General features: G+C 42.2%; 1 protein-coding gene across 8 annotated transcripts in view; it reads right to left on the reverse strand.

Moving 5' to 3' along the window:
• NLGN4X (neuroligin 4 X-linked) overlaps nucleotides 1–25,877 on the reverse strand; it is a 298,374-nt gene that overhangs the window by 13,840 nt on the left and 258,657 nt on the right. For all 8 annotated transcript variants that reach the window (XM_032331040.1, XM_032331043.1, XM_032331041.1 and 5 more), the window contains one exon: nucleotides 2,517–2,702. In XM_032331040.1, the coding sequence (XP_032186931.1) occupies nucleotides 2,517–2,702 (186 nt within the window). The remainder of the gene's footprint in view (nucleotides 1–2,516; nucleotides 2,703–25,877) is intronic.

Here is a 25,877-nt window from a genome sequence, read left to right on the forward strand (position 1 = left end):
TGCTCCACAGTTCTTGGTGCTAATTACTGTTCCTTCGAACACATGCACCTGTTCCTTATCACCTTCTTGTCTTTTTAACCTTGGAGCTTTTCCTTTGAGTCTTTGTTCTAATGCCATGGTGAGGGGCACCTGAGTGGCTCCATGGGTTAAAGTCTCTGCCTTTGGCTCAGGTCATGATCTCAGGGTCCTGGGATCGAGCCCCGCATCGGGCTCTCTGCTCAGTGGGGAGCCTGCTTCCTCCTCTCTCTCTGCCTGCCTCTCTGCCTACTTGTGATCTCTGTCTGTCAAATAAATAAATAAAATCTTAAAAAAAAATTATAATGCCATGGTGAACATCTTCATGAAAACATCCTTTTCAGGCACATGGTGACTGTTTTTTAGACGACATGGCTAGAAGTACCATTCTAAGGCTGACAGTCTGAGTATTTCTGTATTCCTGGGTTGTTCTGAAAACCTGCTTTGCAGAACCCTGACCCAGACGCAGCCTTGCCACAGAGCTCGCTCATTTCTGATTGGTCAATTTAAGTAATTATGCTCTTTCTCCAATTACATTTGGTTTCTTTTTTTTTTAAGATTTTATTTATTTATTTGACAGACAGAGATCACAAGTAGGCAAAGAGGCAGGCAGAGAGAGAGAGAGAGGAGGAAGCAGGCTCCCTGCTGAGCAGAGAGCCCGACGCGGGACTTGATTCCAGGACCCTGAGATCATGACCTGAGCCGAAGGCAGCGGCTTAACCCACTGAGCCACCCAGGCTCCCTACATTTGGTTTCTTGTGTTTATTATGGAAGCCGGTCCTGACTACTGGTTCACTCGAGATCTGGGATTCTATCCCTTGACAAATGGGAAAATCCCAATATTTTCTGGAATGCTGTAAGAATGGATATCACCAATGTCCCCTCTCATTATGCACTTTTTCATTTTTGTAAAAACAAAGGGATGATACAAGTGTGAGGCCTGAATTTGAGCTCTCCTTAGACACTATGAAGTCACCAACAGGTCTGTCTGCTTTGATTGGACTGATGGTTGCTTCGGGTCCCTGCACTGAGCATGTTATTGGCAAGTGAGTTCTGAATGTCCATACTATGCTGAAAATCCACTTGTCACATGGGTGCCTGGGACCAGTGAAAATTTCTAGTCAAGCTGAACGCTTATTTCCTAAGGAAAATTAAAGTGGAAAAGCAGTTGGTCCGTAAAATACCAGCTAGGGGAGGCCATGGGGAATTTGCAGAGATGTTCCTGAATCTGTAAGGCAAGTCTGTTCTGGACAGAAGACCAGGACTGCCCTTTAGTCATCCCCGATGTTTGTTGGTCTTGGGGGAACAATGAGAATTCAAACGACGGTTTGAATTGAGGTCTGGGAAGCTTTGTTTCTTGCCGGGCTCTCTCATTGCTGTGTGACCCTAGCTGGGTTAACCAACCTCTCTGGGCTTCCGTTTCCTTTTTATAAATGGTGGCTTTGGAGTAGATGAGCGTCAAGGTTCCCCTTCAGTGCTACAGTTTACCAATGGATGTAAGGGAGCCACCTTGAGTTGGAGTGGTTAGGTTTATTATTATTATTATTATTATTATTAAATTAATTTTTTAAAAATCGTTTTAAGTGGAGGGAGTAGCAGAGCAAGACGGGGGGCGGGGGGGACACGTAAGTAGGCTTCAAGCCCAGCATGGACCCTGATGCAGGGCAGGATCACAGAACCCTGAGATCATGACCTGAGCTGAGATCAAGAGTCAGACACTTAACGTACTATGCCATATGGTTGCCCCAGACCAGTGATTTAAAAAAGAAAAAAGAAAAAGAAAAAAAAAAAAATCCCATGGCCACGAGCCCCATTGCTTATTGAATGAACAAATCTGCAACCCTTACCCATAACCCTGTTTCTCTTCTGTATTATCTTTCCCAAGTTGAGAGGAGAAGTTGACTGAATTTAACATTGACCGAAATGACAAAATTTAAAGTTGACCGAATCAAGTCAGAAAGGCAGAAGCAAAAGCGTTGGGACTTTCTGAAGGACCCATTTTTGTCCCAAGTGTTGCAACTGGCATCTAATTGTTCATTGAACCTAGATGACAAAATATAGTTTACAGGGAAAGAAGGCTGAGTTCGAAGAATGGGGGGCACCTGGGTGGCTTAGTTGTTAAGCATCTGCCTTCCGCTGGGTGGCGTAGTTGTTAAGCATCTGCCTTCGGCTCAAGGCCATGATCCTGGGGTCCTGGGATCGAGTCCCGCATAGGGCTCCGTACTTATGGGGAAGTCTGTTTCTCTCTCTGTCTCTCACTGTCTCTCAGATAAATAAATAAAATCTATAAAATAAGAAGAGGAAGAGGAAGGAAAAGTAGAAGGAGGAGGAGGAGGAGAGGGAGCAAGAGAGGGAGCGCTCGAGAATGAGCTTCGAGAACCTAAAACAAGATGGGGATTTTCAGCTGCAAGAGACACAAAGGGTCCCTGGGATCTGCACTCCGTGTGTGTTTCTGGCTCAGCCCCGGGGGTCGTGCACCAGCTCAGGGATGCCCTTGTTACCTTCTGAATAGTGCGACAAGGTCAACAGACTGACGCAAGAGGCTCCCGCCCCGGAGCCGAAGATGGTCACTCGCTTGGGGTCGCCGCCGAAGGCCCCCACGTTCTCTTCAATCCACCGTAGCGCCTGGATCTGATCCAGAAGCCCGTAGTTGCCTTTGGCCGCCTGGTCGCCGGTACTTAAAAACCCTGCAAGAGAAAACAGGATCTTTTAGGTGGTCAACTATAAAAAGCACGTGCCCGTCGCTGGTCCTTGAAAACGCATCTCATTCTTGGCGGGTCTCCCTCTAAGTGAGAAGCAACACTTGCCCGGCAGGGAGGATGAGGCTGTGTGAGTCATTGTTGCAATGTTGACCCTTTGATACAATGTATCATCTGTGGGTTTGCACACGGCTCGCCTATCAGGCACCATCCGTCTGAAATGACCAGGGCAGAGACTACGCATTGGACCAGACTCAACTTATCGCTCCTGTGCACATGCAGGTTGCAAAAGTGAGAAAGTCTCCTAAAAGGTGGTTTTCAGGGAAAATCCCAAAGGAAGTTTTCCAGGCCAAAAGAGGTTTTTCAGGAAAAATGAGGGTATGTGTTCGGCTGCTGGAATTTCTGCGTTGGTGTTTAAGAGACCGAGCGTGTATATAAAAGCAACATAGGTCGGCTTTTTCCCATTTAATTTCATATTAATGTTTTCATTTCATTCCTTTTAATGCTTCAGTTTCGAGTCAACCACAGGTATTATGAGATCCCAGTCTTCGTTAACGTGCACCTGTTAACTTCCCCTACAGAAAAAATTTGGACTCACATGCAGAAACACACAAGTCTTTAATCTTACCCAAATGACAACACATATATTCAAATCCCCCCGACTGTCCCTAAAACTGGACGAGCTGGTACGTTTTATTTCGAGAAGAAGGAAGATTCTTCTTCCTAAGGCATCAAATTCTTTTTTTTAAAGATTTTATTTATTTATTTGACAGAGAGAAATCACAAGTAGTTGGAGAGGCAGGCAGAGAGAGAGAGAGGGAAGCAGGCTCCCTGCTGAGCAGGGAGCCTGATGCGGGACTCGATCCCAGAACCCTGAGATCATGACCCGAGCCGAAGGCAGCGGCTTAACCCACTGAGCCACCCAGGCGCCCAAAGGCATCAAATTCTTAATTCCCCCTGAAAAGCTGCAAAAAAAAAAAAAAAAGGGCATTGACGGGAATAAAGGACCACATGGATGTCGGACTCCTTGCCTGTTCCATGTGGCACAAAGATCATGACCTGGAAAAAAGGCTTCCCTCGGACCTTTGACGTCATTTTTCCAGAGACGCTCTCCTGCTGAAATTCAGAACGACGATTGTGAACGCCTGCCAACGTTATTTATTATACGGACATTAACCCAACGTTATATCCCTTTCTTTCTTGCATAAGCCTTCTGACCCTCCCCTCCAAAAAGTGCAAGTCATAAAAACGATGTTTTAACCATTTTAATGAGTCATGTGCCCCTGCCCCCAAGCCCTCAATTACGTGCGTTCCCTCTTCCCCTGCCTTTCCAAGGGCCAAGCCATTCCCCGCATTCCAATTAGCGCTGATTAAGTTCCTGTGAGCACCTGCTGCAGTGCTGATGGCAGCCTGGACAGATTCGGGCCCTGAAAGAACAGGGGTCGGAACCGAGGTCATCAACCTGCCCGCCCGCCCGCCACGCGAAGCTGACAGCCCATCGAGGAGCTCTCCAGAGTGGGCCTGTAGAACCTAAAACAGAATAAGGAGAGGACGAAGGCTTTGACCCGTTAGGAAGCGAGACTACTTCGTTCCCCGGACACCTGAGGAAAAAATGCACAGTGTGAGCTGGACGGGTAACAGATATGAATGGGTCGGGTTTCAGATAAAGCAACGGGAAGGCTTTTTTTTAGGGGGGGCAGGACTTCTAAGATTGCCACGATCAGCCTCGCCATCTCCTTTATCTGCAGACAGACGCAAGATGGAACCTGCGCGGTTGTGCATTTAGGGCACGTCCCGCAGATCCAGGCTTCTGCGGCGTTTCACAGGGACGGAGCTGAGATGAGCGGTGATTAGTGGGAACGTTCCGACGTTACCAGCCCCTCCCTCAGTTAATTAGCAATTACTAATTAGCGTTTCATGCCAGCGACTGTTCCCTGGCTGTGGCATTCATCGCCCAACCTTTTACACCGTTTCTCATAAAATGCGTCGCCCTCTGCTTGGGAGAAAAGCCCCTTTTCATGCAGCTTTCTGTATGAAACTGGGTCCTAATGGCCGTTTGGGTGCCGGAGAATAACCATAAGACAAGCCTCTCTTTCCCCATTAAGGAAAAGAGGTGATTAATTCTTAAAGGCTCTAGTAATTTTTTGGCAGAACTGCTCTGTCTTTATTTAACCCATCCTTCGTCCGCAACCTCTCTCCGCACCGCACCCCCACCCCGTACCCCCTTGTCAACGCTCCCAGAATGACCTATTTGCTTATTTTGTTTCCGTGGAGCAGGCAAGGATTTGCAACATACGGTAAATCACCCGCCTTTATGAACGTGGAGCCCCTCCCGAGCAAGAAACGTGTCTGTTGTAACCTCGCAAATGCCAGGCTAATTAATATTCTATACCCTGGCGAATCTGAGCTCTCCTAACAGCCTCCTATTGAAAGACTGGATCTTTGCGATTCTGAATTCCTTCCAGAAGTCCTGAGGGAAACAGCCCTCCATGCATCTCTAAAGTTCAGCAAACGAACCTGGTTCTTTTTTTTTTTTTTTTTTTTGGAAGTTGGTGTTTCCATAGTTTCTTGCTTACAGAATCTTCATTTACTGCAACAACCAGGGACTTCTTCTCTTTTTTTTTCCCCCCTTCTCTTGTAATTTAAACAACCCACAAGGCGGAGTTTCCATTGCAGGTATACAGTGAATGGGAACAATTTTATTTTGTCTGCAAGAGGGTATTCCTTCGCTACTCCGACGGTGGAAATGCGGTATTTGATATAATGCAGATTGGAGATGTATAGGCATTTATTCCCAGGGAATTCTACTAACGTGAGAGCAGATAATCAATTTGGAAACAGCCAGGCACATCACCAAAGCGGAGCGCGGGTAGAAGCATCCTTAAAAGTCTGTCCCACCGCGGGGGACTTAATTCCCCCTATATGCAGCCCATGAATGAACAGAAGCAGTCCCTTGGCTGGCTAAAACCAGAGATTTTAAACAAATGGCTTCTTTCACTGATAAGCACTCTTGGCTACACCTCCTTGAAGCATTTCAGCTGACGAAACATTTGGCTTTGGAGATGTAAGGTCTCTGCCATGAAGGTTGTAAATCCGTCAGCTCCCCCCATCCCACCCCAACAATGCAACAATGGGAGAAAGATACAAAACAGACCCTCCAACTGAGACATGCTGACACGAGATTGATACCAAGTTTCATTCAAAGCCCTGGAAGGAGCAAGAAAATAGACATTCACCCAAGAGACAGGCTCCCTTGTCCAGTGGCTGCTTTAAAATATGGTCCACCAGAAATGCCTGAACACCAGAAATCCCTTTATCCCTCTGCCTGTTGAATGAAATTCTAGATCATGTAAAAAAAAAAAAAATGAGGCACTGTATCGGGTATGCATGTTTGCATAAAGATTCTCCAATGAGAAGAGATGGGATTTATTTTAGGTCACATCAATGAGCCCAGAAAGAAATGTGTGATAAGAATTCAGGCAGAGGAATGAAGACAAAAAAAAAATCAGCGAAATGCATGCAAATCTATCTTCTCTGATGTTTACAGGAACTCCTTCAGTGGGTGCCTCTGTTATAATGTGAAACTTAAATTTTCTTGGTGGAATCATGCATGATTTGATGAAAGAGTCTATACCTATGGATGGGAGGGACATACTCCAATTCTGTAAGCCCAATGGGGGGAAGCTCTTAAAATGTAGTGTCTCTATTTGTAGTTTTTAATTTACTTACAGATGATAGGAGTCATTTGATGACCACATCAATGTCATACAGGGTCAAAACCCATTTCCAACATCAGGCGAATACATCAAAGACAATTATGAGGACAGGTGATCTCTATGGCACAGGCTTCCAAACACGGGGCCCGTTAAGTCGTTAACGGGATTCCATACATTAGTTCCAAAAAGTATATTCTATGTCCCGCACTGCAGCTGAGAACAAGGCTGCACAGGTGTTTTTAAAGCACTTTAGTGGGAATTGTATTAACGGACACCCTAACACCAAAATCATACTCTGGAAACAGAATACAAGATGATCAACACAGTTTTGTGTATTGCACAGTAGAGATCAAAATGTGAAGGTTCTCAGTTAAGTTTCACGGTGATGAAATTCTGGCCATGGCCATTATGTCTGGGGCGTGATCCCCTCCGAGCCAACCTCGTTTCTCTGCTGGGTCTGCATCCCAGTGCCCGAGACAAGACATCCTGTTCACTTCTCCATCCTGGCTGTTTCCAACTCACGCCCGTACCATGAAGATAACCCTAAGACCCTTTGATCCCCAAGGTCTATTTCTATTAAAATAAATCCATCTTGATTTGATTGTCCAGAGGTAGCCATGCACCAAAAGATCAATACTTACTGATTGTAATTTTGAAAATAAGGGATGACAGCAATCTCAGAGTTCATGAATAAAATATATGTTGCATGAATTCTGTTGGTTGAACCATATAATGCCTATGCGGAGAGGGTCTTCATTCTTGGAGACACAGAGACATGGGTAAGATCTCTCAAGGGAAATCAATGAATTGCTGAATCTTGGGTCCTAAGATCCCATGTGTATTAACATAATAAAACGAGGTGTAAAATACAAACTCTGCAAGGAAATCCAACAAGTAATAGTGCCTAATTCTGGGAATGTGGTTATAGGTGAATTTTGCACTTAATTCTAAATGTGGGTTTGCATTCCCCGCCCCAATTTGTAGCTGGCTCTTTAGCAATCACACAAACACTAGGTTCCTTTTTTGACTGACCCCAGGATAAGGCTTGCATTTCTCTATCTCTTTGATTTTCTTGTTTTAAGATTTTATTTACTTATGACAGAGAGAGAGAGATAGCGAGAGAGGGAACACAAGCAGGGAGAGCTGGAGACGGAGAAGCAGGCTTCCTGCTGAACAGGGTGCCCAACACGGGACTCGAACCCAGGATACTTGGATCATGACCTGAGCCGAAGGCAGATGTTTAATGACTGAGCCCCCCAGGCACACCCTGTTCTCTTGGATTTTATACACAGTTGGCTGCTTCCAGGATACTCTGTAAAGGGTTGCTGTGAGCCTTGAAGCTGCCTGGTCCTCATTGCCCAAACCTGCCTTCCTCCTGTAGACCTGGCCTCACTATTTCTCTTTGCTCACTGCATCCGCTCCCTGCTCCAACCCCATAAGAAGGAATTCAGTGGCCTTGCTTTCTTTCCTTCTACCCATGTGTGCCCCTTCTCCAGTGTTTCCTGATTGTCTCCAATCTCTCAGCTCCGAAAATTACTTTGAGCGGATTTCCACTATAGAACTTCCCACTCTTCTAGGACGGATACATGTGTGTCATTTAATAGCAGGTTATCATGTGTGCCACGGTCAGAGTCAGCTGGAATCTGCAGGGACGCCTCGGGCATGTAGTTGAAGATGTCCAAGTCCCAGTTTTCTCACTGAATTGAAAGGAGGAGAGAACTACCCCAGAGCACTGCCTGGGGAATGGAGTGGGGAAGGAGCCCTGTTCCTCGTGGACTCAGGGTGTGCTCACACACGCTCAGCGACTCTTCTGACTTCTTCGATGACAGACACGTGGCTATTTACCTGTTCCACAGGTACTCGCACAGCCAGTATGGAGAGATGCCCTTTTAGCAAAGGAAGTTGAGTCCAGAGGGAAAACGGATTACTGGTCTACCTAGACTCTGACTTAGATGATGAAGGATATTTTAATGCTGTCTGATTGCCTGTGTTGTGTAGGGAATGATTTGGTGTGAAGGTGAGGCATATGCATTTGTTGATTCTGTTTATTAAGTGTTTGGTATGTGCTTAAAGGAAAATTAAACAAAATTTGCTTAAAGCAAATTTAAAAAAAAAAGAAAGAAAGAAAGAAAGGAAGAAAGAAAGAAAGAAAAAATAAGTAAAACAAAGAAAAAGAAAACCCCAAACCACCGCATATTATAGCTTTCATCCATGGTCTGAATTACACCGATGTCATTGCCCCCACATTTATATGTACCCACGATGACCCAAGCAATAAACTAAAAGTTGGGGAGAAATAGAGTATTCAAGTAGATGTCCAATGATGTCTTGAAAGCTTACACTTCTTCTTCTTCTTCTTTTTTTTTTTGTATTTGCATGTTTCTATTTGGTTTTAATAAGAATATGTTAGGACCACAGGTGACAGTTGCCACTCTAGTGTTGAGCACAGCATAACGTACCCCCTTGTGGAATCCCTATGTTGTACTCACGACATTAATGCAACCTTGTCAAAAATATGTTGATTTAAAAAAAAGAATATTTTAAAACTGATTAGAATTGAAAGTCCTAGTTTTTCCATGAAAGTATATTTACGAAGCACAGAAGACACACATTTTGTCCCTATATGGTATTCAGAGCCCTATAGAGTGCATATAGGAGAAAAGATAATTTATACAATCCTATTTTTAACATAATTGTCATAATCTGTTCTAAAGTACATTAATTCAAAATATGCTACTCTGTTTAGATATTCCTTCCTACCTTCGACTATAAACAAGGATGGTATTGGACATGCTAGTATTAGTTGTGAGTTCTTACTGCTAGGTACTATCCAGGGGCAGACCAGAACTAATCTGTCCTGTTCTTATGTTTCCATAAGACAATCAGAATAACTAAATGTTTAAGGACAAGGCATTCTTTTCCAACTTGATCAAAATCCAACATTGTCTCCTAGCTCACATCATCTTTTTTTGTGCCCAGAAGTAACCCTAAGCTTTCCACCACTGGTTTTCTCTGGCAAACCTACAGCACCGAAACAGAAATTGTTCTAATTAAGAAAAAACAGTAAGATCTTAGATGCAATAGCACACGCATGAGTAACAATAAGCAAAAGAACATAGGGAAGAGCTAAAATCCCGATGGAAAAGTTTAGTTTCAGGAACAGAAAGGTTTTTGAAGATGATATTTTCTAGAATTGAGAGTGGGAACTCATGCCTTTGGTTTAAGATTTGAAGTGCTCTCTGCTTTGTTACGTTCTCACTTATTATATATTACGTTCGTAACTTTTGTAATGTCAGTGTGTTTGCAGTTTTTGCTACTTTTCTTCCCAAAGATGACTAGCTCGTATGCACACAGCTCTCAAGGTCCTGTTACCACAACCACAACGCAGACATGGGATGACTTTCCGGACTTTTTAAAATTTGCATATAGGACCTGCAGTCATGGCTAATTTTCAGAGGTAGGAACATAGTCTAATCTCATGTAGAAACTAAAGGCCATTTCGCGGAGGGCTGGGGTTGAGATCTTTGCAATTCTGTGTTCACTGACCAGGAGACACTCCTGATTTGTGGGTGGCGATGGCAACCCACTCTACCTCATACTGTACTAGTGTTTATTGTTACAAATACCATCATCATTTTTGACAACTCTGTCCCAGTATGGCACCTGAAGATGAAGGGAAGGCTTTCTTGAGAAACTTAAAAGGCAGAAATGAAGACTTCTCATTGAAAAATAACAAACAAAAATATTAAACAGATCATATAACAAAACAGGTATGAGTAAATTCAACTAAAAAAGAGGCTAACTTTCTGCTCTTTTTTTTTTTTTTTAAGATGTTAAGTAATCTCTAAACCCAATGTAAGCCTTCAACTCACAAACCCTAGATGAAAATTGCCTGCTCTACTCAATGAGCCAGCCAGGTGCCCCAGTAACTCTGTCCTTGAAGATTAAACTTAATTTCGTACTGATTCTCCACTTAAGGAATGTTATCGCACCAAGCTTTGCTTCAACAAGGTAATTTTCCAGAGTCAAGAACATATCAGGTGCTCCCTACACAGACGGCATGTGGAGATCACATTGGGTCCCCTGAATTTTGACCATCACCCTCAGATTCAACCAAATATGATTAACCTTTCAATGGCCAAAAAGCACAAACAAAACTAGAGTTGGAGTCACCTGCAGAACAAGAACAGATCTTAAAATAATAAAGATGCAATGGATATAAAATATTTAATAGACATCTGGCATTAATTCATTTAAGTCAGTGAAGTGCAGCTCCATTTACCAGATCATCATGGGTGCCTACAAAATTCCAGGCACTCATTGTCTTTGTGGTGAAGATGTAATGAACCAGCTGAACTGTACCTTCAACCACCTGAAACTCATGTCCTAACATCAGTGATTGACAGCAAGCAAATACAAATTAAATGATGTAGTATATTAGTTTCCTATTATGGCTATAACAAATTACCACAAATCTGGGACCTTAATACCATATTCGTTCTTACCACACCATTTTAGACATTGAAATCCAGATGGATAGCTAGACTGAAGATTGAAGGAGGGAGGGACAGATGATGGATAGAAGTATGGATGATGTTTGAGTGGATGGATGGATGGATGGTTGGGTGGCTGTGTGGGTAGGTGGATGGATGGATGGATGGATGGATGGATAGAAGGATAGAGAGAAAGATAGATAGATGACAAATAGATACATAGATACATAGATAATGGATAGAAGAATGGATGGAGGGAGGGTGAGAGGGAAGGTGGGAGAGAGTGATGGATGGTTGGATGGATGGATGGATGGTTGGATGGATGGATGGATGGATGGTTGGATGGATGGTTGGATGGTTGGATGGATGGATGGATGGATGGATGGATGGATGGATGTGTGGCTGCATAGGTGGCTTAGTGGGTGGGTGGGTGGCTGGCTGGATGGCTGGATGGACAGATGGATGGATAGATACATAGATGATAGATAGAGGGATGGATGGATGAAGGGATGGAGAGGGGTAGGGAAGGAGGAATGAACCACAGATAGAAGGAAAGATACAATTATTGCAAAGGTTAAAGCATAGCATAGACTCATTTCATTACCATCACAACAGTTTCAAGGTTGCACACCTGACAGACAAGGGCACAAAGTGCTAAAAATAGGGACTCCGAGAAAAATGTGCTCAACCCTTCTCCCAGATGCTTCTGCCCCATGATCATATGCTGTCTCTCATTATGTGACTCAGCTACATTGAGAATGACCCACTGAGAGAGAAAGAAATGTCCCTGAGTATCTCCAGGTACAGGTGTCCTTTTGTCTCCTGAGCACACTTGTTATGGGCAGCTCTGCTTCTGTCACTCTGTTCCCCGGGAGAGTTAGGACCACCCTTTCCCAGCCTCCATGGTACTTCAAGCCAGAACCGGGGGACGGATTCATTGGAACCACTCTGAATTCTCAGGAAGAATGGACACAGGTAAACTCCATCCAGGACCATAGAAGTGGAATCTCTAGTGATACAACCCAGGGGTAGACCGTAAACATCAAACAGGATTCCTACTTGCATTTGGAAGATGTAGTCATCCAGGCTCGGCTTTTTAAGAGTAAACTGAGCAGAACCAAGGTAGTGATTTTCTAGGTTCAAGAGCGTAGGCGGTCATTACATGCAACGGGCAGAGTCTCCACGGAGCAAGGTCGTCTCAGGTTTTCACATACTTTTCTTAATGTCACCAGTGAATTTGCCAGCCACCCAAGAAAAAAGAGAACCAGGAACCTTCAGGCACAACCTCCTCTATTGTCACCAAACCCATATCCTAAAGAAGCAGAAGGAAAAGGAAAAAGATTTCTCTTGCCAGATAGAAAAATCTCAACATCAAATGTTTCTCTCTCTCTCTCTTTTTTTTTTCTTTTTTGCTTCATCTGCAGAAATTGTAACCAAATTTATGCTTACCTTGGGCACCTGAAAGTCTGTTCATTTTGTGTCTTTGTGAGGGAATTTGGTTTATTTTTGAGGAAAAAAATTATATGTGGGTATTATATCCTCATCCTGCCTCACACTGTCCTTAAATTGAGCACAACTAAAATGAAAAATCCCATAAAGATATGTATGTGTGTGTGTGTGTGTGTGTGTGTATAGTATACATTTTTCTGTTTTCATCATTTCTAAGTGTGCAATTCAATAGGAATCATTGTATTCACAGTGACACGAAACCGTCACCCTTGCCTATTTCCAAAGTATTCCCATCACCCCAAACAGAAACTCTAGGAAACTACAAGTTTCCATGGGGAAAATCCTTTGAATTCTAGTGTCCATAAAATGGGCTACATACACATTAGGCTGAATCTACTTAATCAAGTATGATGCCTGTACTGAGACAAATGCCAACCCCCCTTCCAGTCCCCCTCACAATGGACCCAACATTCCTATGTTGAAATCCTAATCCTCAGGTTCTAGGTTTACCATTAAGAGGTGGCACCTTTGGAAGACAATTTTGTCATAAGGGTGGAGGGTAACCCATGAATGGGATCGGTGCCTTATTAGGAGAAACCACAGAGCTGGCCAAGCAGGGACACAGTGGGAAGTCAGCAGTCTGCAACCCACAAGACAGTCCTCCTAAGACCATGACCATGGTAGAACCCTCCTCTTCTAGGCTCCAGAAGCATAAGAAGTAAATGTCTGTTGTTTCCAAGGCACTCGGTCTATAGCAGTCTGTTTGTAATGCTACAAGCAAAGACACCAGTACTGCACGTGCTGGCTATGAGATCTGGACAGACATGTCTCCCACTAAGAGTCAAGGTCCTTGAAAATGTCCACAAAAGTACTCAACTTGTTAGATCCCTTCACATCACTTCAACCTTTTTTTAAACTTATATTCACTTACGTAAAGCACCTCCAGAACGTGTCTACCTTGAGTAAAGTCCAAAGCAAATGATGGAAAATGGAATACTTTTGTTCTCATTATCCAAGGTTGATTTAAAAAGCCAACGAATACTCTTCATCCTAGCGAGAACTTGGATGTCGCTCTGCCCAATTTGCTCAATGTGAAATCATGGCTAGTTTTCAAAAGGGGGAATCCAACACATGGCATTGTGTTCAGTTTGCAAGAAGGATCCTATTACTGAACACTTTTTTTTTAATAGTAAAATTCTACTTTTAAATACTTTCAGGACAAAAAGAAAAAATCAAATGAAGAAAAACATTATTTGATTGACCATGGCCTTTAAAGAGAACCTTCAAACAACAGCTAGCCTCTTCATGCAAAACAGCTTTCATCATTTACAAAGTGCTTTTTGTACCTTCTATCATCTGTTCCACTGAAATGGGAGATTTACCAATATTTCTAGATTCTTGGGTTATGCGGTTAAATACATATTAGTTTCAAAGAAGTGGCCAACACCAAAGATGTCATCACCCTCCCTGTCTACACTAAACATCTGGACACCTTTTAAAAAATACTCATGCCTAAGGCCTAGTGCTAGAGATCCTTAATTAGTTGTTTTGCATAGGATATAGGCACACACATTTCACAAAAAAAAAAAAAAAAAAATTGTACCATTTCAGTGAATAGCAAATAATGTGGTTTAGGAGAGAAATGTGGTCTAGCAAATAATATGGTCTAGGAGAAAACAGAAATAAAGGCAAGATCTTTTTTGTTGTAAAATTCTTCTTTGCATCTTCTTATGTCACTGATGTCTTAGAAAAATCAGTAAACGTTGGTGGGAAGACATGTTTGTACATGTTAGTAGGCATCAAATCACCAAGAGGCCCTCCTGTCCTGTCTTATTTTTATTCATCTTAATAGTCATTGATAATTGGATTCAGGCGGGGACTAATCCCACCAATTATGAAAAATATCTACCAAGCTTTCCAACTGATGCTTTACAAACCACTGGTGATGACCTCCTACAGCTATGACTTCATTTGAGGTCCTACAAAATGTGGATTGCCTGTTGTTACTCCTTCTGTATTTGTTATCTGGAATTCCATAAAAATCCACCAACTTTTGAAGTTATTCTGAAATTTAGTACATAGAGGGAAAGTGGGGGAGGCGGAGCATGAGTCTTTCATTTATCGGTATTCAGAGAAGAGTGATGGCGCCCTAGCAATGGGACCAATGAGTTGCACCTTTTAAATACACTTCATTTATTAGAGGAGTTTGAGGTTCACAGAAAAATAGAGAGGAAGGTGCAGAGATTTCACATGTCCCCATTCACCTTCTGATGGTATCTTGGTTACTTCCAAGTCCGGACAATTTTGAATACACCTGCTATAAACATTGATGGGATAGTTTTTTTGTGTGTGGATGTATTTTCAGCTTCTCTGAGTGAAGACCAAAGAACTTGACTGCTGGATCTTATCGTAAGAGTGTCTTTAATTCTGTAAGAAACTGCAGAACTGTCTTCCAATATGGCTGTGCCATTTTGCTTTCCCGACCTGCAGCGATTGAATGAGAGTTCCAGTTGCTCCACATCCTTTCCAGCATTTCGTGGTATCAGCGTCCTCCATTTCATCCGTTCTAACAGGTGTGGAATTGTACCTAACTGATGTCTCAATATGCACTTCCCAGATCCCACATGATGAGGAGCATTGTATCATATAGTTATTTGCCGTCTATATATCTTCTCCCCTGAGGTGTCTCTTAAGGTCTTTGGCTCATTATTTGTTTCCTCACCACTGAGTTTTAAGAATTCTTCATAACCAATGAATTCTTATATTGAGTATCTTGGTGAATACATGGGTTATTATAGATTTGTCATGTTTCAATTCAGCATACCTATTATTCTTAAGGATGCTGGAATTGTCCCATGGTGGCCAGTTATGGGCTTTCCATAAATACATATATTTTTACTTTATCCTTGACCCCTGAACAACACTAAGGTCAGGAGCACTGATCTCAACCTCCCCTACAGTTAAAAATCCATGTATAACTCTTGATTTCCCAGAAAATTAACTGCTAATAGCCGACTATTGACTACAATCATTACTGATGACATAAATAGTTGATTAATCCATATTTTGTACATCACTGTGTTTTTTTTAAAAGATTTTATTTATTTATTTGAGAGAGAGCATACAAAGGCAGAAAGAAGAGGGGGGAGCAGGTTCCCTGCTGAGCAGAGAGCCCAATGCGGGGCTCAATCCCAGGACCCTGAGATCGTGACCTGCGCTGAAGGCAGAGGCTTTAACCCACTGGGCCACCCAGGTTCTCCCATTAGTGCGTATTATATATAGTATTCTTACAACAAAGTAAGCTATAGAAAAGAAAATGTCATTAAGAAAAATCACTGGGAAGAGAAAATACATTTCTGGTGCTGTATGGTATTTGCCCCCAAAAATGTACCTACAAGAACAGTTCCCATTTATGTTCTAGGGTCAACTGCACTTCTACACATATATTTATTTTATCTTCTTCACGCCCTTTAACATTCTAAATTTATAGCACTGAAGGTGTGTCATTTCAGACATGAACAATTAGAAAAACAGAGAAATATTATACTTAAGGATTTCATCTGAGATGGAACTCAGACCCTCCACAACAAAGGTGTTTTAAGATCTTAGTATGGTTTTGCGAAGCCCCAAAAAGGCTACAAGAGGATTGCTGTGAAGTTTCTGCAGCCAACTTCTGATCAGTTGTACCTTCTGTACCAAATCTGGGAATTACTGAAAGCAAACTAGATGTGGAGATGTAGTGTATGTCAACAAACTTCAAGAAAAAAAAAAAAATCGTTGCATATTAAGTTTGGAACTCAGCCTAAAACAAGTATTTCTGCTTTATCTGTTTTTCTAACAGATGGAGAGTATCGGTGAATCACCATTATCCTTGCCCATCCCTTCATCAAAAGTACCAAGGAGAGCATAAAAGGAGGTAAGAAAGAATTTCCATTAATTTTTGCCACATGAAATGATACCTTTCAATAAGGAACTGCTCCCGATGTGAGTCTATGAGCCAACGTTCACCTGCCTCATTATCTATCTGATGACAATTGCAGCCTGTGTGTTTAGGGAATGCCAAGGGCTCCAGGTTGTCCCCAAGCATCACAGAGCTGCGCCACTTGGATATCCTCCTGTCCTAGAGAGCTCAGTGTGCCCGATATGGAGCAAAGCATGTTTATTTCCCTCAGCCTGGTCTTCCTTCCCGCTTCCCATATCCATGTCATGAACACGTCTCCAGCTTTGATGGTTGACAGATTTTGAGTTTGTGTTTTTGGCATCGCTGCTCTTTGAGAAACCCCAGCATCTGGTTAGCAGTCGGGCTGTGCTGATTTTATCCTTATTGATTGTAGACACGCCTACTCATTCTCGCACCCATCCCCAAGTCCAGAGGGAAGACCTGTCTGCACTGTAAAGGAACAGCTTCCCAGTTATTCTCTCCACCCCTCTTCTAAACTCTACCGAATGCCCACACTTGGTGGACTGTCTCCATGCTCCATGTTGCTTAAAACTCATATTCCTCTGAATTCTGTAGGCGTTGTGTGATACAAACACGATTATGTTCCTTGTCTTATCTTTCAAAACCATACACACAATCTTGGTATTTTTCAATCTGATATTTGTGACTTTCCCCTTTCTCTCCCATTGGGTTTGTCCTGGGAACTGTATGTTCTCAAACTCATAGGATGTCCATTTTATGCTCTCATGAAAGTGATGTTGAATGAGTCCATAAAGGCTCTCTTCATGAGGGACCCATGGCCCCCCATCTCCCTTCCCCAAATCGATTTTCCAGTGACAGGGTGATTTGAGTGGGGAAGGGGACAGGGATTAATTGATAGGAAAGGAGACACGGTTACATTTATCAGGGTGCATGGATATTCCTATGCTTGCTACGTTCATTTGTTGCTCAATAGACCATGAATAGCAAACATTTTGAAAAGTTACTTATCGGTTGTGCAATTCCGTATTTCACAAGAATGTATGGTGTTGAATTCCAGCTGCAAATGCTGTTTCTGAGCTTTGTGAAGGCCATGATCCTGCACCTTGCCTTGTCAGGAATGATGGGGCCTTGATGGAGCCTAGAAACGCGAATCGCTTTACAAAAATGTCACTGTAGCCTGTCATGACGTGGACTCATTTTTATCCTACTAGAGCTACTAATTAATCTGTTGAATAGAAAATTCAAAGTGAGTTATTTGCCAGAGCTTCGTCTTAGAGAGTCAAGCTTATCTGTGTTTGAAACAAGACGTGTACAAGATTTGTGAATAAGCCACTGTGTGTTAACTTTTGTTTAAGATGAACTTCTTTACACATTATATTAAAAATGCATCCATTCATGACATTGGTGTTCTATATAAGATTTGACCCAAGCTAGTGTGTATAATTAGGGAATTGTTTGAGAAAACTCATGAAGTAGGCTTCTCTCTGTCGTTATCGGCTGAAATAAATTCATTTTAGCCTAATATAATAGAGGTACAGATTTTATAAACAGAGCGATAGGGAATTGGCCAGCAATGAGAAGCACAATGATAATTCACACAATTTTTATGACATCCAGAGGGCCATACACAGAACTACTCAAAGTGTGTCCATGGACCCACAAAGACCCCATCATGTGGAAACCAGTTAGCTATATGAATCCTCTGGCCCTCTCCCGTCCCCTGGAGTCATTGAATCCAAATTTTGGAGACTGGGCTCTGGAGTCTACATTTCAGCAAGCCTTTTAGGGGATTCTGATAAATGCTAAAGCAGGAGAAACCTTCTGCGAGAATAGAACAGAAATAACTATCACCCAAAATGACCAACTTGGATACACATATTAAGAAGACACTTGACAAATGAACCAACAAACTATGGTTCCATGAGCTAGATAAAATGTGCAAGGAAGTCTTCAGACTTGTGTATACGTAGGACTCATATTCTGGGTCATTGGGGGAAGCCTGATGATCCCTAATCCACATAACATCTGAATCTGGTATCGTATGGGGTCAATGGGAATGAGCTGTGGGCTAACCACCCAGCACTAACACTTCTTAGTCTTAACCTTAACAAATGAGAAAGTTCCTTTATCAGTGAGTCACTCCAAGTCTTACACAGATGGTCTAACTATAGAAGACATTCTTCTAAAGACAAGAAAGGGAGGTACACAAGCTTGTTTCCGTTCAACAATGTATCCAGATGCCCTCACCAGCTCTGGGAGAAAAACACCCAAGAATAACAACAAAAAAGTCTGAGGGAAACGGAGGGTGGAAAAGAGTTGATTTGGTACTAGTGAATCATATTCTCTAGGAGCTGTGAAACCCAACAGAGTTTTAAAAACTATTCAGACCAATGACAACGTGTAATAAGGTCCCTACAGTGAGTATCAACATACAAGAGCCAATATTATTTCGATGTATCAGCAACAGTTTCTGAAAATTTTGTTTTTTTTTTTTAAAGATGCCATTTCACAATGCGTGGAAATATGCAAGAAAACTATACACCTATATGGAGAAATAGAAAACCACTTGTTAAAATCATTTGTCAAAAAATTCTACCACCCTATTGTGCCCAAATTTCAGACTTGTAGGATTGTACACCTAACAGATATGTATTTTCTATGAAGAGTTTATCTTTAGCAATGAATTACCGTCACCAGCTTAAAAAAACAACATAAAATGTACTTGATTGCTAGTCCAGCAGAGACAAAGACCAATGGAAACTCGTAGACCATTCCTGGGAGAATAAAAACCCAATCATTTAAAAGGTTTGTGACCTTCCCCAGGGTATGTAAATATACACATTAAATATGGTAGAGTGGCTTGATCGATCAGTTAAGACATTTTTGCTTTTACAAGAGATCTGTGTAAGGTGTTCATGGCTGCACCATTTACGAAAGGTCAACCCAGAGTAAATTTCCAGTTTCCAGGAAAAAAAAAAGTACATACCAATCAATTTAAAAAAAGATAAAAAACAGACTCACACCTAGTTATTAGGGCCATGAGAGGAGTGAAAATTTTGAAGAAATAACATTTCCTAAAAGAAGGAATTGATAAATGAGATTGAGAAAAGTTAGTGTCCTTAGGGTAGGACCAACCTATCCTCAGGGAAAAGGGATCCAAAGCCTTCACTGTGTCTTAATTTCATGCCAGACTGTATATAGAAATATATTTGTTCATTATTCATGTCCATGTATGAAGTGTTCCCTAACAATGAAAGGGAAAAGAAAGAATTAAATTGTCTTAAAAAGTTACACCCATAATTGTAGAGAAAAGCTAGTGATCTACCCTATTAACAAATCCTTTTTTTGTGTGTTTCAGATCAAGGCCACCAGTTCGATATCCAGTATAACCACCAGCCTTGAACTTTCTAACCCAAAGAAACTAACGGGTTTATGTATATGGTGTAGTTGCCGGTAAACATGAAAAGAATTGTTTATCAGGAATGAAGAAAATGCTATGTTTTCTCATTCTTCCCTGTCTCACGCCAAATACCATTTCTCAGTAACCAGGACAAAACAAACAAACAAACAAACATAAAGCTCTGAATAAGTAAGCCTCAATTAGTATGTAGAAAGGCTTTATTTAAATGCTCTTTAAAACTTATGTCCAACCATTCTCAGTTGCCAAGTCTGGAAAATTTATTACTTATTATACATTTTACAGGCAGTTTCCAGACAGAGCCAAACACCTGGGAGGTGTTTTGCAAGAAAAGTCCGGGGCGATACTGCCCCAGGATTCTGACCTCTTTGATGGCTACTGGAATTGGTAGAGAGGAATTACCCATATTGCAAGTATAGCTAGGAGAAATGATACAGCATCAAAGGGCGTTCCCCAATGCATGCAGAACTATCTTAACACAAGCACACATTTACTATGATTTTTCCACAAAGAAGCAAAACTCATCGTCTCAGGGAGAAAACGGAATTTCATAGCGTTCTTCCTTAAATCGTGGATGGCAGAGGGTAAACCCCAACAGAAGAAGAGACTGCAAATCTACTCTAGCAGATCATTGGGTTTGATGAGTTACGGTTGAGTCGTCTAGTAGTAGAAAATCCCCAATTTTCAGATACCTGAGAAGTGTCTATCACAACAGCTAGGGTATGTTTGATTTGGAAGGTTTATCTTTCAATTCTTTTGAAAAAAGGCTCCCAGTGTCTCCTTGAATCAGAATTTAAACTGAAAAAAAAAAAAGCACACTATACTACACACACATGGGCATGCAAACCACGACTCATGTAGTGAAGTAGGTGTTTGTATGAATGGAGAAGTAGCTAAGTTTCCCATGTTGGTGACCAAAGTGGAAACTGAGTTATGCATAAATGAGAAGTAGGGGAAGTTGGTTCCAGAAATAGCCATGTTAACCAAAGTCTCCATGTCTGTCCCATGGAAACCTTGCCGAAACAGGTGGGGAGGAGTTAGGACTTCCACACGGAGTGAATCTTGGATCAGGGTCTGAGTTACCTCCAAGGCACTTTAAGAATGCCCATGCCATGCGGCCAGGCCTCTGGGTCTCTACGGTTCATGGCTGTCTCCAGGTGGTTAGCTGGTCCCTGGCATCACCCCCAAAGTTTTTTTTGAGTAAGTGGGTTTTCAGGGACTCAGAACCCGACTATGATGTTTGAATCTCACCATGATGTAATTGGCAATACCACAGGTCATGCCACATGCATGTCCCTTTGTGGTCTGTACAGACAGAAGTCAATAAAACCTTCCACACCTGGTTCTTCAAGGGCTAAACCTTTCTCCAAAATTACACGTGCGAGTTTGCCCACCTCTGTGGGTGTACGTAGGGCTGCAGGGCTGCAAATCCCACAACTGCCCCTCCAGGACTGAGATCCTCATTTGCCCATGTTGGCCTTGGAGACAAGCGTGGGGTTCCCATTCGGAGCTGGGCTGGGTTGGGTCAGGGTTCACGTTCAAGAGTGGGTTTGGGTTATGATTCAGGTGAGGAACACGTTTTGAGTACAGATGTGGATTCTTGTCCCAGTTGAGGGTTCATGATTAGAAGTCAAGGGGTGAAAAGGGTTTGAGTATGGATTCAGGTTCCCATAGATTTCTGATTGGATATTGAGTTAGGGCTGAAGGTCAATGTCAGGGTCAAGGGGTCATATCCATGTTATTAGGGCAGAGGTCAAAAGTCAGGGCTAGGATCAAAGACCATGGGTCAGAAGCTATCATTAAGGTCTTGGTTTAGAGTTTCAGTCAGGGGTTAATAGGGGTTTTGGTCAAAGGTCAAGGGTGAGGGGTAAAGATGGGTGTTTGGTTTGGGCTCAGCTTTCATGCTCAGATTTGGTTCATTTGGGTTTCAACCCTAGCTTCCCGTTGGGGTTTTGGTTTGAGTTTGGGTTCAGGTCCACCTTTATTGTTTGAGATCATGGGTGGACTCAATGGTGAACAATTCATGAGTCAGGGTTGCTTGGGGGACTCAGATGGTTTTCATCTGCCTTCAGCTTGGGTTAGGACTTTAGGGGACTGGAATGGAGCCCCATATCAGGCTCCTTGCCCAGCGGGGAGCCTGCTTCTCCTTCTACTCCCATGTCTCCTTGTGCTCTCTGTGACACATAAATAAATCTTAAAAAAAAAAAAAAAATCAAGGGCTCAAACACCAGGACTTTGTTCCAAGTTTTCATCTGCTGGTTAGGGTTGGTGTTAGGTTCAGGCTTCATATTTGGCTGCTGGTTCAGGTTTAGCAACAATTCTCTGATCAGAGGTCAAGAGTCCAATTGCAGAAGTTGGCACTGAAGGGTCAGAGATACATAGACAAATAGGTAGACACACTTGCACGTGTATATACTTGCCTAGTCATTTGGTCATATTTTTACAACACGCAACAATAATAAATGGCCACTTCTTTACCCAAGGACATCACTCACGTGTTCCCAGGATTTCTACTAACAGAAATAAGTCAAAGGTCAATGCAAAGAGAACATTTGTCAATGCATGTTCCATCTCTTGGCATCAAGATTGATGTGAAAATACATAGATAGAAAGGTACTGATGAGTGCCTCTCAAATCCTTTGCGAAAGATTGTCTCTTATGTCCTTAATTATTTCTAACTGGTGGGATGCTTCCAAACCTCGAAACTCCTCCCCAGAAAATTCTATTGCACGACCACAAGTTTTTCACAACATGAATGGTAAGGCTTGGTTTCGTGTTGTTCAGCCCACAGATGCAGAGAACAATGGATGAAGACAGAGGCATAGTGAAGGTTTGGCCACTGAGGCAAGTGGGAAATGCACAGTCAGAAGACGGGTCCTTCCAGATTTACTGGAACACAGATATGGAAGGAGAGAGAAAGGCAAGAGTCATGCAGCTCCGGGATTTGCAGAGTTGGATAGAAATTGGGAAACTGCTGCACACCAGGAGAGTGCAGAAATAGTTCATGTAAATATGTAAATATTGAAACTGGGGTGTGCCAAAATACTTAAAACAGGGATATTGTGCAAAAATATCTGACCACTCGTTTGGGGTGCACACACAGAGACACACATTCTGTTGCTCCCAGTAGGCTGGTCCGGGATGGGGATCAGGGTGCTGTCTCAACTACAAGGAGGTCAGGATATCCACTCTATTCCATCCAGCAAGTTGGCAGAATTCCTGTGTTTATACACCATCCATTCCCTGATATCTTTCGTGCTCTACAATCAAAATAATTTACTTGTTTAATAACCTTTCCCCTCCCGTGCCTAATTACTGTATGGTTGATCTCTTTCCACATCCCTGTCTCATAAAAGCATGCAGGGATTATGAAGCTTTCTCTTCTCCTGCATTTTTCTAATTATGATCTTCAATCATAGCGATGTAAGAGGTAAAGATCCCCTGTGGTGCTCTCAGTTTTCAGTGATGTCCCCAAATTAAAATAACACAAGAAAAGAGAGGGGAGCGGGGGAAAAAGGTCAGGAAGAAACACCTAAAATAATTTGGTTTACTTAGCAACACTAACCATACGGGACATGAAGTACCAATGAGCTCTCTATTTTTAAGCACCTGGCGGGTCTTTCTGCTTTGGTGTTGACTTTTCTAAGTCTTCTCTGGAAATCTGTATTTCCTGCCCTGGTAAGAGAGTCTTGAAACACTCATGGAAACCCAAACTCACTTGAAAACAGGCAGCCACACGCAGAAAAATCCAAAGTGTCATCTCATCACTTTTCCTACCTGAGCTCAGCCATCTGGAAGGCTGCTGAGATCAGGCCGCTGCAGGGTCAGGAATCTGTCCAAATATGTTCTTTCTCATACGTGTCTTCTACTAAGAACTGCATTTCATTTAGAAAGAAACAACCCTTATTTCTAACAGTCATTTATGGAAATAAGGCCATATTTTTCATCATCTATAACTTCATTTTCGATTTCTTCTACTCTCTTAGAGCAGCCGTGGGTTTAAAAGTCACTTTCCCAATTTACAAGCACATTTTTATTAAAATATCTAATTTTGTCTAATTTTTCATTGAACTGCAATGGATAGAGAATTTTTGAGGGCTAACTAGATGCGTAGAACCCTCCCTTAAATTTCATCTTCAATATGCTGTGTTAGAAGAAGAAGAATTTAATTACCTTTGGCAAAATGGTTTAATAAATGGGGGATAATAGTAGAATCATATCCTTGTGAAGATAATATGTGAAAAAGGGTCATATGAAATTCAATATATTAAAAGAAATATATAACACAGTGACACTGCTTGAAATTTAACTCTCGTGGGTTGCAAAATCACTTTGAGTAAAATAGCTATGTATAGATATGCATAGAAGACGTATAGAAGATGAAGGGAGTATAGAAGATGTATAGATACGTATCGAGGACGTATAGAAGACAATAGGAGTGAAGACTCTGAATTTCGGTGAACAAACACTAAATATGAACAGTTTAGAATATCTGGAAGAGTGCACTAGGACCAAAGTCTTTGTGACTTTCTTGCTAAGAACATTCAGACTTCCAAAGCACAGGACGATCTCCCAAGGTCTTCCCTTGTTGTTTGATGTGATTGAAAGCTCATTGAAAATGCAAAGATTGCCAAGTGGCTGATGGATGAAAATGTATCCATATCTTTGGAGTCACTGCTGGAAAGCGATGAAGGGGAAAAGAAAATTAACCTGTGATGATTCACAGGAACAGAGGAAACAAGATGGGAATTCAAGGAGGTTCTGTTACTAAGTCCCTTTGAAGAGGCCATAAAAATCACACCTTAAGTAGAAATATTAGAATAGCAATTGCCATATCGCAAGAGTCCATCGATTTCAGGGTGCGGAATTTTAAGAAAAAGGGAATGCTAAGTGGATGACAAAGTTAAGGGATGGAGGGATTTTGGTATTCTGAGTTGATTAAATAAAAAAGCACAAATAATTTATGTGGTGGTCAGCTCTACCGGCAAACTCGATTGTCCCTGACTACACATGGTACCACCTTAAGATTATTACTTAGAATGGTGGCAAGGTAAGGAACTAACGACATGTCTTCCTCAATTTGGCTTTTTCCTCCACTGCATGAGCCTACTGGTTGAGTTGAGTCTAGCCTAGTCTAAGCCAGTTGTCAAAGAGACTTCAACTAATGTCAACATTTGATTAATTGGGGAAGGTAGTAAGCAGAATTCTAAAGATGTCCCTCAAGATTCTTCTCGCCCTGGTTACTGAATCAACTGTGAATCCACGTGTTCTTGGAAAAGGAGTTCATGAAGGTAATCAAAGGTCCTAGCCAGCAGACCTGAAGATGAGCAGACCATCCTGGAATGAAGTCCCATGACCCTTAAAAGCAAACAATGGAGACAAGACAATCAGAAGGATGCCACAGAAAGTAGAAAAGGACCAACAGAGTAGAAGGGAAGTGAGGATAATTGAAAGGAGTTGAAGCTGCCACTGTGGTTTTGAAGACAGAGGAAGGGGACAGGAGATGAGTGATGCTAAGGTCCTCAGGAAGCTGAGGACAACCCAGAGCCAAGAGCCACCAAGGAAATGGGAACCTTAACCACATGGCATGGAATTCAGCCAACAAAGCAAATGTTGCTGAGAGTGGATTCATCCTTAGTATCTTGAGGAAGGAAGAGTCTGCCCTGTACACTGATTTCGGCTGTGTAAGACTTGGGTGGAGAAACCATCCTAGAGACAGAGATTTCTGATCTATAGGAGAATGAACAGATACAATTGTGTTGTTTCAAGCCATGGAGTGTGGGGTTCTTTGTTCCATCAGCCATTGGAGACAAATTCTGGGAAAAGCAGGCAGGGCTGATCCCATGCATGAAGCTGAAGACGCCAAGTCTGGGATTTGGAGAAATAATTACTGAAACGGCTCCTAAACAGATTTCCATGGAGTGTGAGAGTCTGTGAATCCACTGACAGCTGAATTCTCCTCCCAAGTTAAAGAGAGCATTTAAATGTATCGAGTGACCACTCCTTGCTAAGTCACTCTTTCTTCCCACCCTGAAGAAGTATAAAAAGCATGCATACTGGGAGGTGGCATCATGGTTTAGGGGTTGAACTGTCTCATCACTGTATGCCTAACCAGTGATCCCCAAACAATATCTATTGGGACTGACAAAGGCCAGGAAGACTTGA

The sequence above is a fragment of the Mustela erminea genome, chromosome X (genome assembly GCF_009829155.1).
Source record: "Mustela erminea isolate mMusErm1 chromosome X, mMusErm1.Pri, whole genome shotgun sequence".
Lineage (NCBI taxonomy): Eukaryota > Metazoa > Chordata > Mammalia > Carnivora > Mustelidae > Mustela > Mustela erminea.